The 19036-nt window shown below is 37.0% G+C and overlaps 1 protein-coding gene across 2 annotated transcripts in view; it reads right to left on the bottom strand.

Moving 5' to 3' along the window:
• LOC100395919 (ATP-binding cassette sub-family C member 2-like) overlaps nt 1-12127 on the bottom strand; it is a 106175-nt gene extending 94048 nt beyond the window's left edge. The window contains exons 1-2 of one of the 2 annotated variants that reach the window (XM_008986488.5): nt 11952-12127; nt 5576-5637 (exon numbers count right to left, since the gene is read on the bottom strand). In XM_008986488.5, coding sequence (XP_008984736.2) covers nt 5576-5637; nt 11952-12023 — 134 coding nt within the window. In that variant the 5' untranslated portion in view covers nt 12024-12127. The remainder of the gene's footprint in view (nt 1-5575; nt 5638-11951) is intronic. The other variant, XM_054248945.2, reaches the window with a different exon arrangement.
• Nucleotides 12128-19036: the final 6909 nt, after the last annotated feature.

Genomic DNA, 19036 nt, shown 5'->3' with positions numbered 1-19036 from the left:
CACAACCACTCCTGGCTAGTTTTTGTATTTTTGGTAGAGACAGGGTTTTGCCATGTTGCTCAGGCGGTCTTGAACTCCTGGCCTCAGGTGACCCACCTGCCTTTGCCTCCCAAAGTGCTGGGATTACAGGTGTGACCTGCCATGACAGCCCTAGCCTGGGCCTTTTATAGCATTTCTGAGATAGTTCAACATCCTATTTTCAGTAACACTTTCTTCCCAATAACATAAGAAAATAAATACCTGATTTTTAAAATTATTATTATTTCACTATTCTGTTACTTGAAGCCATATGCACTCTGAAGTGATATAAGTCAGATATAGTTTGTGACTTTGGTGACATGACTTGTTCAGTAAGAAATTAAACTCGGCTGGGCGCGGTGGCTCACGCCTGTAATCCCAGCACTTTGGGAGGCCGAGGCGGGTGGATCACGAGGTCAACAGATCGAGACCATCCTGGTCAACATGGTGAAACCCCGTCTCTACTAAAATTACAAAAAATTAGCTGGGCATGGTGGTGCGTGCCTGTAATCCCAGCTACTCAGGAGGCTGAGGCAGGAGAATTGCCTGAACCCAGGGGGCGGAGGTTGCGGTGAGCCGAAATTGCGCCATTGCACTCCAGCCTGGGTAACAAGAGCGAAACTCCGTCTCAAAAAAAAAAAAAAAAAAAAAAAAAGAAATTAAACTCATACTTAAATTCAGGCCTTCTGATCGTAGAGCCTAAGTTCTCTCCATTACAAAGCATATTATTAGCCCAGAGGACTGTAACAATGCCTTAAATACTCCAAACTGGGACTGCTTTCATTGGCCTTGTTACTAAATAATCTCAATTGATTGACTCTGAGATAAATTTAAACCCTGTGGTAACAAGAGTTTCCACTATATTTTATTTTACTTTTAGAATAATTGATAATATCTTACCACAATTCAAATTTAACAAAAAGGTTTAAATGTAATAAGAAAGGACTTTGGGCAATTATGTTTCTGATGGCTCAAATATGCTGGACATTTTCCTGCAGTGCACTTTTAAAAACATATTAAGCAATAAACTACTTTCATGTCAGATTAAGTTCTATTTCATTCCATAAAATAAATATTCATTTTCAAAATAAGACTCCATTAACTTCTAGAAAAGCATTTTTAATAACATTTACTGCCTCAGCATTTTGAGTTAGAAGTGTGCAAAACTCAGCAGTTTTGGTTCAGGGAAAAGTGACCTCTGGCTTTCATGCTGAGTCTCCAAATAATGCAGCATCTAAAAGTGACACTTAAGCTGAATTGATTGCGACTCTCATGGCTTGGTGGTTTAACTATCTTGACTTTTTCCCAGATGTGTGCTTACCGCCACCATCTTTTGCTCCTTTCGGATAGGCTCTGGTCACATGACTGGCCTTACTTTCCCACACAAGTTTGGAAAAAGAATAAGCAAGGAAGTGTTGAGGAAGTGGTATTTATTGAACTCAAATGTTGAGGCAGTTCTTTGGGAATCAATGAGGACCACGAGTTGGCCGTCTTGGTAAGTGAAATATATGATGCATACCAGGTCCCATCAAGCTGTGGGCTTTATTCCTAAAACAGTAATAAAGTTTACACATGCATCTCATATTTTTAGAATAATGTTTTTTTCTTTCTTTGATTTTTTTTTTTTTTTTTTGAGATGGAGTCTCCCTCTGTCACCCAGGCTGGAGTTCCCTGCGATCTCCACCTCATGGGTTTAAGCAATTCTCCACCTCAGCCTCCTGAGTAGCTGGGATTACAGGTGTGTGCCACCATGCCTGGCTGATTTTTTGTATTTTTAGTAGAGATGGGGTTTCACCATCTTGGCCAGGCTGGTTTTGAACTCCTGACCTCGTGCTCTATTTGCCTTGGCCTCCCAAAGTGCTGGGATTACAGTTTCTTTTCAAAGGACAGTCCCGTCAATGAATTTGATTCTCAAAACTCCTCAAATCAGACAGAAAAGAATTAATTTCTCATTTTTACAGGCAGTTAAACATTAAGAACTTCAGAGACTGGTCACAGTGTTTTATATGTAAAACAAACCAAGGATAACTTAGCAAAAAATTCAGACAGTGAGATGTATTATTTCTGATATGGTTTGGCCTTGTTTCCACCCTAATCTCATTTTGAATTGCAGTTCCCATAATCCCCACATGTTATGGGAGGGACCTGGTGGGAGGTAAGTGAATCATAGAGGTGTTTACCCTTATAATGCTGTTTTCATGATAGTGAGTGAGTTTACCCGAGATCTGATAGATTTATAAGGGGCTTTTCCCTCTTTGCTTGGCACTTCTTCCTGCCACCATGTGGAGAAGGAAATGTTTGCTTTCCCTTCTGCCATGATTGCAAGTTTCCTAAGGCCTTCTCATACCCGAGCAACTGTGAGTCAATTAAATCTTTTTCCCTTATAAATTACCCAGTCTCGGGTATTTCTTCATAGCAGCATGAGTACTGACTGATACAACTTTCATTGTTGAAGTTTATTATCTCAGAGAGAATTTTGACTATAAATATCTCAACCAACTCATGAAGAGACTAGAAAAACAGTGGCATTCTCTTAGAAAGATAAGCTAAAATATAATGTTTATAGATGAATATTTGAATGCTTAGAAAGTATAAATATATAGTAGCATTATTGATTTTATTATTATTAATCATCTTTTAAAACATTTCTGGAAAGAGGTTATTATGTTATGGGAAAAGAAAATAAATTAATCTGGCCAAAAATTATAGAATGGGAGAATGGGAGAAAGTTGGTTAATGTATAAATTTTATTAATAGGTGAGAAAAAGGACGTATTGAATAGTGGATCTGGTTAAAATAATGACACAGTAGTGACCTATGAAAACTCTTACTACTTTTGTCCATGTATTCTCTAGCCATGATAATTTCCACTGGGGACAAATTATATTTGCTAATAAAGGCTTGGTAATTATTTCAGCATCAGAATGATGTAGACAGCTATTGTCTTAGGAATTAAGGCTCATAAGTATATAATTTTTAATTATTGTGACATCTGAGCACTTTTAATTGAGTTATTCATATAATTATAGATGCTTGAATTTGTTCTAGGAAATAATTTGACACTATTCTCTAACTCCAAAGATAGATTTGAAAATACAATTTATCTTCGTCTTCAAAGGGACATTCTATTAAACAATAGTTATGTTTCAAATATAATTGTTTAATCACATTTAAGAAATCAGATTAGATTCATGCCAATGACAGTTCTGGATAACAATATTCCATGAAAATATTTTGTATCTAGTTGTGAGATATTCAAATTAAACAGAAAGAAATATGATATTCACAGTTAGAGCTTGATGGTTTGTTTGATTGATTTAAGATATGGATTTCAAAATACTAGGTTGTAATATTTGAAGATTTGTTATATCTAATCTTGCTTATTAAACTTAAGTTCAGCTTCTTACTTTAGAACGCTAAAATAATGTTTGCAATATTTAATATATATGCACATAGTTTTATAGTTTGATAATCAAACTTTAAAATTACATGTATTTAAAATTGATTTTATTTGTATTATTAAAATTCTATGATACCTATGACTTTAAAATGAAACTGAAATTTTTTAAAGCTGAGATAGGTATTACTCTTCCTTTCAACTCCTCCATAAACAAAATTCAGGGTTGAAAACGTTTCTATACATATGCAAATTTGAAGAATTAAAATCCTTAAATGTAAATAGCTCACATTCAGATTTCTATCTAATCTTTCTTTTTCCTAGTGTACAGCTTAATGTTACATAGGTTTGCCATCCTCTTTAAGAGATTCCTAGATGTGTGTAACTTGGAAATCTTATCACAATTTAACCACTTCTGCCCAAGTATTTGCTCACAAGTATACGCATAACTTCAATTGATTTTAAAAATTCCCCAATGATCTTTGTGTTGGCAAATTTACTGAAGAATATGTAGTTATTATTTTGATTTACCACTTTTCAGTATTTGTCCCTATTGACCACTTTATATTTCTTCTTTCTTGACAGTTTATCTTTTCTTATCTTTCACTCACACTATTTTATCAGATACTTCTCTTATAATACATTCGGAACACCTTTACTTAGCTTCCTGTGTAGACTCCTCCTTCTCTTGCCATTTAAATACTGAGGATTGCCAGTGGTTCCATTTGTTCAACCTATTCAATGGGTTCTTCTTGTGAAAAGTCTCATTCATACTGATGGCTTAAACTACTATCCTCTAGTCAATGACTCCCAAATCCATATCTATAGCTCAAAGGTTTATTCTAAGCCCGGAAGCCACATATCTAAACTCCTGTTCATGTGATGCTTCAAATGTATCTCAAAAATTAAAAATTTCCCAATTTGAACCCACACCTGAACCTCACAGCCAGTTCTTTCCTACCTTTTATTATGTGGTTTTCACATAGTATTTGCTCAACTTGGAATACCATGTTACTCACTCCTATACATCTTTAAATGTTAGGTGAAAGTATTGGTGTATGTGAAACAGTCCCTAATGATGCACACTTGGTTAGATGATTCTACTGAAAATTTGTATTTGTCAATTATGCTTACGTTGCCTTTTCCCCTTTTTTTCGTAATGGTGGTATACTTTTTAACCTTTTTAATTCTACTATGCATTCTAGAAGACAGAAATTAAGTCATTTATCTCTGCATTTTTAAAGATTAGCAGAGTTTGGGGCACCTAGTACCCAATCATCTTTTAAAATATTAATCTACTCTTGAGAACATATCTGTAGATAAAATTGAGCAATTTTGTTTCTATGGACTATAGAGAAAGGGACATAAAGCTAGAAAGACAAATTTAACTTCATATCATGGACTTTCTGTTATGGGAGAGAAAGAAATACATTTCTAAAGAAGGCCTCAGAATTTACAAAATAAGAAAATATCAGCTCTTCCCATTCAATATGATTTAATTTCTGTGTTAAAATCAGAGTTCACAATTATATGTCCTGAGGAAATTCTGAGCCCTCATCATACATTACGGAGGAGTTAGTCTATGAGAAAAACCATAATAGATGTCTTATAAAATGATTAGGGCTGTGTGTATGTGTGTGTTTTCATAGTAACATATATGAGTATATATGAACGCATTCCTGATAAAAAGTAGAATGGCATAGTAAAAATAAAGCCTAAAACATGAACTCAGTAGGAATTGGTTTAAAACACATACTTGCTCCTACATGGGTTTCAATGGACAGGTGCTTTCCCTTCCTGAGCCTAACTTTTTCTCATGCAAATGCCTATCTCAGAGCACTTGGGGGAGAATTAAATGAAATCATAAACAAAAAGTGGGTAGCATATACTTGATGATAAAAAGAAGTTCATTTTTCTGTCCTTCCCTAGTGCTAATGAAATGAAAACCCTATAAAGGGACAGACGTATTGGAGGAATATTGGTACTGTTATCTGTGGAACTACTTAGTATGTTTTTACCTGTGATTCTGTGTAATAAGTAATATGAGACAATTTTGTACCAACTATTCACATTGAGATTAAAGGAATAACAGTCAGGTGTCATTTCCCTTGTGATCTTTTTCAGTGTGTTATGCTACAAATATATTAGTAAAATTCCTACCTGCTAAACCAGGAATACGTCACTTTACTGAAAAATGAGGCACTTTTCTCAAGACTGCATTTCTGAAAAGAAAAGATATAGCAAGTAGTGTATAAAGTAAATGTTTTAAATTTACATTTAAAATATTTTTTTCAGAAAAGTAAACCTGAAATGACTTATTCTACTAATGGTTACAGATTTTATTGCTATCCTAATTCTTAAGAAATATACTTAAGATATTCTGGGATGGTGGTTGGACTAGAGGAATTTCAAGCTTTCTCTCAACATTATGATGGTGCACATAGCAATAAATCATGGTGAAAAATATGTACATGTATGCATACATACATATAGAGAGATTTTAGAAATGTATATTTACAATTATATGTGTTTATACACAATATATGTACATATGCACATATATGTACATATACTATGTATGTATATGTACACATACAGAGGGTCAGTTCTTTGAACTTATTAGCCTATATTGGCTATTTATGATTAATACAATTATATGACAGTATAAGTGAATAATGTATACATATATGTGTTATATATGTATATGTATATATAAGCTAAATTTAAAACATTTAAATTGCTAAAGATAGTTTTCTTTTTCTAAAAAAATAGAAAAATAAAAGACTATTATATGTTCTTGTTATAGTTCTGTATGTGTTTAAATATTTTTGTAATTATATGCACAATTACATATTTGTCACAATTACATGTTATTTTGGGCTGGATTATAAAATTTCCATAAAACTTTCCCATTTACTATGTTGGTTTAACGAATAGAAAAGAGCTTTAAAAAGAGAAGACCTCAAAAATAATCATTTTGTGTTTTTATAGTTAGCATAAATCTCTTTGAATTTTGAAAAGTAAGACTGGTCACCAAGTTAATTTTGATTTTTAGAAACTGTCAAAATTTTAGAAATTTTGCACTGATCTTTCTTAACTAAGTTCTGATTCCATATGCAGTGTTTACCAATTTAAAAACTTCTGAAGCTAGAAGGAATGAGTAAATCCAAATTTCATTCTATACAACAAAATGCCCAAAGTATAGAAGAGAAAACATAATTAACTCCAAATCTGTTCTCTGTGTTATAGAAAATTATATAAATCATGTAAGATATATAAAATTTACCAAAATGGTATCTATCATTATAAGATTATTGCAAGAACTAAATATAGAATACTTATCACACCATTAGCTCAAAACAATGACTCAAATATATGAACAATAAAATTGTAATCACTATTGTTACCAAACATATTATTTAAAAATTAAGGCTGGGCGCAGTGTAATCATGCCTGTAATTCCAGCACTTTGGATCACGAGGTAAGAGTTCAAGACCAGTCTGGCCAAGATGGTGAAACCCTGTCTCTAGTAAAAATACAAAAATTAGCCAGGCATGGTCGTGGGCACCTGTAATCCCAGCTATGGGGTAGGTTGAGGTAGAGAATTACTTGAAACCTGGGAGGTGGAGGTTGCAGTGAGCCAAAATTTTGCCACTGTATTCCAGCCTGGGCAACAGAGCAAGATTCCATCTCAAAAAAAAAACAAAAAAACCCACCCCCCCACCCAAAAAAACCCCACAGAAATAAGAACAGAAATTATTGGAAAAAATGTTCTAAAAATCATTAATTAACCTAGAGGACATACTTTATGTTATAAGTTCAAATTTCACAGGGAGTTGCTAATTTGATACTTTGCCACCAATGAAAGGATCTGATTCATATCCAAAACACAAGAATTGTGGGAAATTGTAAATGGTTACCAATTTTTTGCAGCTTTTCCCATCAAGATGTGGATTTATTTCTACCCCTTGTATCTGGGCTGGCATTGTGTCTTGTTTTGGTCATGGAAATACAACAGGAGTGACATTGAAAGAGCTCCAATTCTAAGCCTCAAATGCTGTAATGCTTTGGCTCCTTCTGTGCTTAGAACATTGAGTGCACCCTGTACCTGAGGTGGTGTTAGGCTGCTGAAGGATGACAGATCATATGGAGGAGAAACGAGGCACTCATCTGATGGTCTTTTATACTCTGGCCAATAGCTTGAAACTGCCAGACATAGGAATAAGGTGGTTGGTTCTAGATTATCTGACTACTAGCCCATCTGCCAGCTGATTCTACAATCATTGTAGAATCACTGTCACTGTATTTAGTTCTCACAACCATCCTATGCATAAGACAGCTCAGGAGTTAGCCGTCAAACCGTCAAACTGACCAAAATGAGGACACAAACCAGCTGACCCAAAGAATAGTGAACTAAATAACATGGTTGTTGTTTTAGGCGCCTAATCCTTGCAAAACTACTACAAATGGCTTTTTTAGCAGACTAGGAACTCAATATTCAGATTAGCATTCCCTCTAGGACCATTTTTCTTCATGTGAAAGCATCTTATATGAAGGCCTTTATATTTTCTAGTAAATAGCCTCTTTGCTGTGCTGAAGCACAGTAAAGCCCAACCATACTTTACTTCCCAGAAGAAATAGCAGCTAGTTTTTTTTTTAAGTCTGATGAAGGGAATTAATCCTGACCAAGCACAAGAATCAAGCTAATGATTTTATAATACATTGATAATTACTGAATTCATATTATGGATATTACTGAGTTGATTATGTACTGCAAATAGTAATTTTTATGTAGAAAAATAGAACATGACAATTCTGAGTGTCTTGGAATGTTCTAATTTACTCCCATTTTCTCCATTAAATATTTATCATATTTCTAACTCATTTGTTCTCAATCTGACAGCAATTCTAGTCTGAAGACCTCATTGACCCCAGGTGAGTTTCTCATTTCCCTGTGTCCCCTACAGGCCTTGTTTAAGCTATTTTATCATCTACTGTATTTATTTACTATTGAGTTTATAGTAGGCATTCATTCCATAAACATACCTTGACATTGCTGACTTAGCAATCTTCACTAGAATGGAGGTCCTGTTATTTCTGGATTATAGCAGAGGAACAAGAATTGTTTAGACCACCAGATCATAGGTAGCCAGGGTTCAGAACTGTGAGGTTTTCAAGCTTCCTTGGGTTTAAAGTTGAGATGTGGCCTTATGGTTTGTGTGACACATTGCTGTTTACTGATATCCCGTAATGCCTAATTTCAGAAGCTTCCTTTGTGGATTTTATAGGAGGATTCTGGGAATATGGAGGAGGTTACGGGAAAGTGAAAGTAGATGCTCATAGAGAAAAGAAAAGTTTCAGAAATTGAAAAAAAATACTTACCTTATTTAATTGACATGGAGTCTTGCTCTGTCACTCAGGCTGGAGTGCAGTGGCACTATCTCTGCTCACTGCAACCTCTACCTCCCAAGTTCAAGCAATTCTCCTGCCTCAGCCTCCTGAGCAGCTAGGATTAAAGGTGCTCACCACCACAACTGGCTAATTTTTGTTTTTTTTTTTTAGTAAAGACGGGGTTTCGCCATGTTGGCCAAGCTGGTCTTGAACTCCTGACCTCAGGTGATCCACCCACCTTGGCCTCCCAAAGTGCTGGGATTACAGGTGTAAACCAACATGCCCAGCCAGATAAAACTTTTAAAATCACTAAAGATGTGCTAAACTCTGTTCTAAGTATATTATTCCACTAAATGTAAAATACTTTTATGGTATAATAATTTTTGTCACCCCTATTTTATAGAAATGGAAAGTAATAGCCAGAGTTTAAGAAACTAGCCTAAGATCTTGCAACGAAGTATTAGAAACAGGATCTAAACCACTTAGTTTATTCTATCCTCCAGTTGTGATTCTACACTCTCAACTCTAATGCAACACTGTTTTTCACTACCTACACCTTTCCTCTCGCCCACTTCCTTGTGCTTCCCTTCTCCGGGCTCTTGTTCTTCAGTCCTATTCAGGATTTAGTGCCTTTGGTAATGTCTGTCCTTTCACTCCAGTCCAAGGCTCTGATACAGGTTCTGTATGACCAGAGCAACCTCAACATACTCCTCAGGGAGGACTTAAGACGTCCTTCAGATTGGCATTCAGTGACTTTACCCTCATATTTTATGTAACTTTCTCATTATTTCCTTACAGGTGCTTCTTTCTCACTAGACTGCATGCTCCTGGAAGACAGAAACTATAGCTGATTTATCTCTGTCTGTGGCATCTGGAGAAATCTCTAGTTTCTCTAGGCCCATGTCCCAGCTTAAAGTTTGGGATGACTGACTGAATGGATGGATGGATGCTAATCACCACCAACAAAAAATATGTAGAAGCATCTATTCATAGGTCACCATAATAGCCATAAAAATTCAGTTAGAAAGGTGGCTTATGCCTATAATCCCAGCACTTTAGGAGGCTGAGGCCAGCAAATTACAAGATCAGAAGATCAAGATCATCCTGGCTAACACCTTCTCTACGAAAAATACAAAAAATTAGCCAGGCATAGTGGCACACACCTGTAGTCCCAGCTATTCAAGTGGCACACACCTGTAGTCCCAGCTACTCAAGTCCCAGCTGAGGCAGGAAAATCACTTGAACCTGGGAGGCAGAGGTTGCAGTGATCGGAGATCGTACCACTGCACTCCAGCTTGGGCAACAGAGTGAGACTCCATCTCAAAAACCAAATATATATATACATATATGTGTGTGTGTGTGTGTGTGTATATATATATATATGAAGTCGATATGTAAGTAAACAGAGTTTCTTATACATTTTGAAGTCATCAACTTTTTTTTTTTTGAGATAGTGCCTCACTATGTCGCCCAGGCTTCAGTGCAGTGGAGCAAACATGGCTTACTGCAGCCTTGATTTCCCAGACTCAAGTAATTTTTCCACTTCAGTGCCTCCAAGTAGCTGGGAATACATGAGCGTGCCTCCATGTCTGGCCCCCCAGAGTGCTGGGATTACAGGTGTGAGCTACTGTGCCTGGCTACCATCAACTTTTTAAAACATTTGGCATCATAGAAATAATAAATAGAGAATGAAATTAAAATGAAGATTTTCAACCTTGTTTAAGTGGATTCTTGATCTATGAAGGCTATCAAAGGTCAGTAATAGTCAAGGAAACAAACAGTTCTTGAATACTAGAGGAAGAACTGACTAGAATTTTGTGTGACAAAATTGAGTTTTACACTTTTTCAACTACAAGTTTATAATTTACTGCCTTTGGTCACCTTTGCTGTTTCACTAATGATATTAAAGCAGTTTACCCAATTGAGCCTGCCATCTCTATGGTACAGTAAAAAAAAAGCATGCTATAGTGATGGAGCTTTCTCACATTTTCAAGGAACTTATTTAGCCTTTCTATTTCATAGACTTTTATAAAGGTAGTTTACATGTAGCTTAATTTGAAATAAATTTATTTAAAATGTATAAATTTTATAAAAGTTTATTAAACAAATAGCTTATTAAACTAATTGCTATGCTTAAGATTCTATACTTCATGAGGTTTTTTTTTTTGCATACCTATTGAGTATCATCTATATATCGGGCAAATATAATTGAATGTTTTATATACATCATGCCATTTAAATTTGACATGAGGTAAATAGTAATAAGTATCATTATTACTTTGTTCCAAAGTCTGGCATTTAATTTGCAGAATGCTGAACATTTCCTTAGATTTCTGTAAACTGTATTAGGACAAGCCATAACGGCATCATGTAAAAAAAATAATAATAAATTTATAGTTTGATTTTGTATGTGATCAGAATAGATGTCACATTTATTTGACACTCAGAGTTACTAAAAAAGCCAGGATTAGAACAAGTGCCACTGAATTGGGATCATATTGTTTTTCTTTGTTAGGGCTGTCTCTAAGTCCATGTCTTGTATAGTGGTGATAAGAGAAACAAACGGAACTTTTGTTAGGAAAATTGTTGCTAATACACAACTGAAGGGTTCGTTTCTCTCACTACAGTCTTAGCACCGGACTCCCATTGTAAAAGCGTGAATTATCCTGTGCCAGAGCAAAGCACAATCAAGTGTCTGAAATTTCTGAATTTGCCCCAGACCTGGGTATCAAAATCCACACTGAGTATTATTAATCCCCAATGCTCTCCGGGTTTAATGGGACCACCCACTGGTTGCAGAATTCCACTCCAACCTGTGTTCCTTCAGCGATAACAGGTCCGCGCACGCTCTCTGTTTATGGGGGAGTTACTTATCTCTTCAAAGATTCCTCTTCCTCTCATCCAGCTCCACCAAGACTGAGCTCCCTCTGGTTCAAGCTGCACCCACCCTGATCTCTGCTCTCTGCTCTCAGGATTGAGTGTGAATGCAGGTCTGTTTATCCCGCGTGTGATGACAACTGAAACAAGGGCTCATAAGTCCACATTCAGGGTCCGAGGACTCACCTCTCTCCACTTCCACTCCCCCACCCACAGTGGCCCCACGACCAGCCTCCTCTCCTCTCCCCTAAGGACCAGCGAACTTTACCTGCTCATCCAGCTCCCCGCGGACGGGCCGATAGAAGCCACGGGGTCCCCGGTTCCGCAGGCTGGAGAGCATTGTCCGCGGGGCGCCTGGCCGCTGGCCTAGAGCGGGGCTGCGGCTGCACCTCCTTTGTCAGGGGACTGTCAATGCGGCGCCGGCACTGGGAGGGCGCGCACTCCGACCCGGCAGAGTCAGCTGTCACTTTAGTCCCGGCGTCCTAGTCAGTGTGCCTGGGGCGGGGTGCAGGTGGAATGGGGTTGGGCCCGGAGGAAAGAAGGTGTGGAGGGAGACAGGGAGGGACAGTCTATAGTCAGCTGCTCTCTGCCAGGCGAGGAGTTTGAACTCCACTCAGTAGTTCTTCCCTTTCCATTTCCTGCTAGAAGCCTGTGGTCCTTTTTTTTTTTTTAGATCATGACTTTTTAAAAAAATTGTGTTTGGGGTACATGTGCACGTCCTGCATCCTGCAGGATTGATGCATAGGTACATACATGCCATGGTGGTTTGCTGTCTCCACCCCCCGGCCCCGTCACCTACATCAGGCTTTTCTCCTCTGTGTTATCCCTCCCCTATCTTCCCTGCCCCTCCCCCTCGTTCCCCTCCATCTCCCCCACCCAGCCCTGTGAGTGTTGTTCCCTTCCCTGTGCCCAAGTGTCCTCATTGTTCATCATCTGCCTATGATTGAAAACGTGCGGTGTTTGGTTTTCTGTTCTTGTGTCAGTTTGCTGAGAATGATGGTTTCTAGATTCATCCATGTCTCTACAAAGGACAGGAACTCGTCGTTTTTTATGGCTGCATAGTATTCCATGGTGTATATGTGCCAAATTTTTCTTTGTCCAGTCTATCATCAATGGGCATTTGGGTTGATTCCAGGTCTTTGCTATCATAGACAATGCTGCAATGAACATACATGTGCATGTGTCTGTATAATAGAACAATTTATAATCCTTTTGGTATATACCCAGTAATGGGATTGCTGGGTCAAATGGAATTTGTATGTATATATACAATATATACCATATATATATATATACACACAATATATATATATATATACATATATATACACAATATATATACATATATATACCATATATACACAATATATATACATGTATATATATTATATTGTGTATATATATGGCATATATTGTGTATATATGTGTGTGTGTGCACGTGTGTGTATATATATACGTATATATACATATGTCTATATATACATATATATACATACACACACACATATATATATACACATACATATATATATATATACATATACACACAATCTGAGAGCTTAGACCACAGTAGTCTTCACTCTGTGAGCTACCTCCCTACATATGTTGTGTACGGGCTACACTGTCAGCTGTTTCTCAGAAGATTGAACTCTCAGCCTTGACAGAGCCACACCCTGTTACCCTTTGAGATAATCTCTGAAACCCTGCCAACACCAGTCACCTTGCCTGTAATCTAAGATCTCTGCTTTATCAGTCATGACAGTTTCACCTGAGAAGCTGAGATAAATATACACCTCAAACTTTAAGTAGACTTAACTTTGTACAGAGGCCTGCTACTGTCCTAACTGAGCAATTACACTTCAGTAATTTTGGAACTCACTCACTTTGTAGTCAATGTACTTCATCTATCAAGCGTATTTCCTGTGAGATTTGTTCTTATTCTCCCTCTCTTTCAGCATTGTGAACCTAAGGAATAAAACTTCTTCTTATATGGTATTCTGCTGTAACAGAATACCACAAACTGGGTAATTTATAAACAGAGATTCTTTGATTCACAGTTCTGGAGGCTGCGCCAACATGAAGGCACTGTTGGTTTGGTGATTCTGATTTTAAGATGGTACCTTGAATACTGCATTCTCCGGAGGGGAGGAACACCATGTCTTCACACGGTGGAAGGTAGGAGGAAAAAAAGACAAAATGGGGTGTAACTTGCCCTTTTATAATGGCATGAATTCTACCCAACCCTCACTGCCTAAACACTTTTGAAGATGCCACTTCTTAATACTGATAAAGTGGCTATTAGATTTCAACATGAATTTTGGAGGGGACAGACATTCAAACCATAGTATATAGCAATAAACTATGATTCGTGACATACATTGATCATCTCTATTTCAACCATGCAAAACACCTCCCTCTTCCCAGGTTTTTAAAACATTATTTGTAAGGCATCTACCCATGCAAGGCTAGGCAGTCCTCACCTACTGCTTCAAGCTGCTTTGTTCCATTCAAATACCACATTTTACAGGAACTCCCATAGAACAACAATTAAGTACATAGACTCTAATGTAAGACTCTGGGCTTAATCTGTGGCCTCCACTATTTACCAGCAAGTCATGAACATCTCAAGGTTCACTTTCTTATCTACAAAATAAAAGTAATAGCCATGCCTTCCTCATAAGTTTGTTGTAACAAGTATACAACTTAATCATATAATAAACAAAACAACAAGGGGATGTGGTAAATACTGCATGAATTATTATGATTGTTACTTATCTAGTCACACTGTATCAGTATGTAGGGTGATGCTGCAGTCAGTACTGTGATAAACACCTCCCTCTGAGGACTGGCAAGTGCATTTCTGTTAGATCATAGTTCTCAAAGTTTGAGAATATAGGACCTTTCATATTTTTCAAAATTGTTGAGGGCCCAATTAACTTTAGTTTATGTATGCTCTGTCTACCTATATTTATCAAATTAGAAATTTAAATTTAAAATAAAATATATTTATTTGTCTATTTAACAATAACGACAATAAACCTATTTCATGTTCTCATTAAAGATATATTACTTATTTTTAAAAATCTATACTTTCCAAAACTTAAGGTTTGATATCATTCTAACATTTATGTTTTAATATAATTTAACATTTTAATGTCTGGTTTAGTAGAAGACAGCTGGACTCTTATACCTGCTTCTTTATTCAATCCTTTGAGAAAAATTTTTTTTTTGATTGAAGTAAATGAAGACAGTTTGCATTTATATGCATGTGCATTTGGAAGAGGTAGACAAATTCAACTAGTTTTCAGGTAATTCTGTATACTTTTCCTTGAGAGAACACCAAAACTTTGTAGCTTCTTAAAAGTTATTTACAATGTGGAATCTGAAACCATATTGGTAATCTTTTGTGCTTTATTATATTAACACTGTTGGTTTATCTTGCATTTTGAGTGGATATTTTATTCTTTCATAGTTTTGTAACATCATTTATTAGTAGTTGGAAATATTAGTTCTCTGACTTACAAATATCTTCCAAATATCTGTGTATATGTATATATCATAATTATATATTAATTATATAAATAAGTGGCTTTTGTTTAAAAATGTCAAATTACTTAAAGATGTTAAATTATTTAACATTGTAAAGAATCAGATGTTAATAGTCATCCCCTCTGCATAGGGAGATTATGAATCGTTTTCTTTATATATGTATATTTTTATGCATTTTCAAAATTTCTGAGATTTCTCCATTAGGCTGATGTGTTTTTAAATACATACATAATTCTTCAACACATGCTTTAAGAATTTTTTGCCAGAACCTCCACCCCCACACTTTGGCAACTGTCTTAGCATAGAGAGGAAAGAGCTGATGGAGGGCTTGGTTGTGAGCAGGGGAGTGGGTGTGAGAGAAACCAGAGATTGCAACTCCATTGGCATTTTCTACCTGTTTAAAACAGGACAAATGTAACTTCTTGTTTCTTTGTCTGTTTCCTCAGCCTCATTTTTACCTTATAGGACATCCAAAGTGCCAACAAAGATACTTAATGTAAAATGCAGGGTGCAGACCCTGATGTGTTGTGTAGACACCGTAAACACTGCAATCATTATTTAGAACCATGTCTTTGTTGTTGTTGTTGTTGTTGTCGAGACGGAGTTTAGCTCTTGTTGTGAAGGCTGAGTGCAATCCCAGCTTACCGCAACCTCTGCCTCCTGGGTTCAAGTGATTCTTCTGCCTCAGCCTCCCGATTAGCTGGGATTATAGGCATGCACCACCAGTCCTGGCTAATTTTGTTTTTTGGAAGAGATGAGTTTTCTCCATGTTGGTCAGGCTGGTCTCGAACTCCTGACCTCAGGTAATTCACTTGCCTCTGCCTCCCGAAGTACTGGGATTACAGGCATGAGCTACCGTGCCCAACCCTAGCTATGTCTAAAAAGGTATAGAGATTAATGCTCAGTCTAGGCTGGAAACCATAAATGTGAAGCACAGCAAGTGGACATAACTCTAAGGCCGTCGTCCTAGATAGACTTTAAACATGGGAGCAATAGTGGAAAAAGAAATGATTGGACTTAACACAGAGGATCTGTAAAGTGTTCAAAAGAAGCAAAAATCGAAAATGGGCCGGGGGTGGTGGCTCAAGCCTGTAATCCCAACACTTAGGGAGGCCGAAGTGGGTGGATCACGAGGTCAAGAGATCGAGACCATCCTGGTCAACATGGTGAAACCCCGTCTCTACTAAAAAGAAAATACAAAAAATTAGCTGGGCATGGTGACGTGTGCCTGTAGTCCCAGCTACTCAGGAGGCTGAGGCAGGAGAATTGCCTGAACCCAGGAGGCGGAGGTTGTGGTGAGCCGAGATGGCGCCATTGCACTCCAGCCTGGGTAACAAGAGCGAAACTCCGTCTCAAAAAAAAAAAAAAAAAAAAAAAAAATCGAAAATGGTCATGAGGGTGTCTGTCACTGAGGTCATTTTGTTCAGATAGAGAAAAAGCTGAGGCTAGGAAAGTGATAGGGAACTGAGGTCAGGGTCAAAGTACTGAATGTCTCAAGGAGGATAAACTTTTATGAGTTGTTATATTTAAACAGTCAACAGATTGTAATTCAAATATGCCCTTGGAGTGACAAACCAGGCAATAGTCAGCTGTCTCTGCCAAGAGTGCTGCCTGTTAAAGGGGGACTTGGCTCTCTTTTACTGGACATAAAGAGGGTCTTATGGGAAATCAACATGCAGGTCTGTCATTTGGGGTTGACAGCTTTACTCTCTATAGAACATGGCTACCACATTTTTTCCTAGTGATAAGCATAGCTGGATCCCTTCAGAACTTCCAAACTCATCATAATAATGACATTAAGCAGTGAAAGGGCAGGTGTTGATTTCCACAGGGAGAATCAAACATGTTTGTAAAATTACTTTTTGGTTTGTTTCTATTAAATATGCACAAGCTTCTCTCTGTGAAGTTCACACCTCAAGATCTGTCAAGGTTGGGAAAAATCACCAAGTTTTTCTTTCCCCAGTCCTCCTGAGATGAGAGCTGATAGTAAAATGGAGTTAGAAGAACATTAGCAAAAGTCACAAAGTCACTTTACGCTTCTGTTTATTATAAGCAAGTGAAAGTTGCACTGTTGCTGACTGTGTTATAAGAGTTAAAAACTAGCACTGGAGAATGAAAGTCAAAGGACTAGTAGAAAAGACTGCAGGGTGCTCAGGGTTTATTTCAGATCTACCATGTCACAGAGGAGGAGACAAGGCTGAGGGAGAGTTCAGTGACTGCCAACATTAAAATTGGAATAAAAGCCAGAGAATAACATCAGATTTACTTGAATTGAGGATCTTTGTGTTTATTTTTCCACTATGCCAATCTGACACTCTCCCTTTGCCTCATGATGAATAAAATGGCCACAGAAGAGTTGAAGGCAAACCATTTCAGGTACAGGAACAACACGGACAGAAGCCTAAACACTTTCATGTTTGTTTTTTCATTCTTTCTAGAGTGTAAATTATTTGAAAATATGTAATATGTCCATGAATAAATATTTCTACACCTGGAGCAGGGCTGTATTCTTTATTCCTCCATCTATCTTTCTCCACCACCTTCTGAATTATTTAGTTTCCAGGGAGACAACAATGGGGTAAATTTCACATTTATTCTATTTAAATGAACGTGTATTGAGCCATGCTCCAGGAATCTGTCATTTCTGTACACAATGCATTTCAGATAGACTTGAATATTTTGATCAAACTAATATAGAATGCTAGAACAGAGCCCTGAGGATTTTAAGATTAAAACTTAATAATTGTTAATATTTATAGTGCATTTATGTGTCAGATATTACATTATGCTATTTATATTTAGTCTTTAATTGAGTCCATATAAACAAACCCATGGGTTTTTCAGAAATTAAACAACTTGAAAAGAGTCATATGGCTGACAATCCCAGAGTTGACCAGAAGTAGTTTTACCATCAATTTACTCAGAATGGAAAAAAATGGTGCACCCAAAGCCCAAGAGCTGTGGCAACTTGTATGTGTATCACTATTAACACAGCTATGAAAAGACTGTGTCAGCTAAAAGTGTCAGCATAGAACAGGGTTATGAGAAAGATACATTTTCTCAGTGTGAGTAGTCTGTCTTTCGAGGGGAAGGAGATTACTGTGAACTAGAAGCACTTTTCTAAATTTTCTGTTGTTTAGGTGAATAGTCATTTATTCACCCATCATGTATTTATTGCATTCCTATTATATAAGGGGTAGGCATTGTGGGAAGTGTTGGAAAGAAAAAAGAGGAAGAAAAATCCCTCCAACATAAAATATATATTCTAGTGTGTTTTGGGGAAGAGACAATACACCACCTAAATAATGAAAGGTTTTGATGTCACAGCAATAAGCAGGGTTAAGAAGAATAATGAGAAGAGGGATGGGAATACGGGTAATGTTGCTGCAATTTGTATATGGTGGTCAGGGAAGGACCCACTGAAAAAAGAGTTAGAGGGAGGAGAGACTTTCCCTCTTTACCCTCATGTTTTTGATAGCTGAGGTTGTGAAATAAACTGACAATGGGAAGGTTAACAGGAGAAAAGGAATGCACATTTCTTAGTTTTTAGTATTATATATGCAGGGACATTGCAGAGAAAAAAGTGAATATCCCCCCAAAAATCAGTGAGATTCTGGAGCACATACACCATATGCAAAGGGAAATAATATATAGAAATATAGGGACATAGAGGGGTGCATAGACAACTTAGGGAAGAGTAAATAATTTTTTGGAAAGATGAGTAAAAGAAGAAGGGCTGGGAAATATGAAAGTTTGAGAAAAAGTTTGTCTGGGAGTGGTGTCAACTTCTAGTCCCCTCTCCTG

The sequence above is a fragment of the Callithrix jacchus genome, chromosome 21, assembly GCF_049354715.1.
Source record: "Callithrix jacchus isolate 240 chromosome 21, calJac240_pri, whole genome shotgun sequence".
Lineage (NCBI taxonomy): Eukaryota > Metazoa > Chordata > Mammalia > Primates > Cebidae > Callithrix > Callithrix jacchus.
The sequence above is the reverse complement of the archived record's forward strand: the minus strand, read 5'-3'. Positions and strand labels throughout refer to the sequence as shown.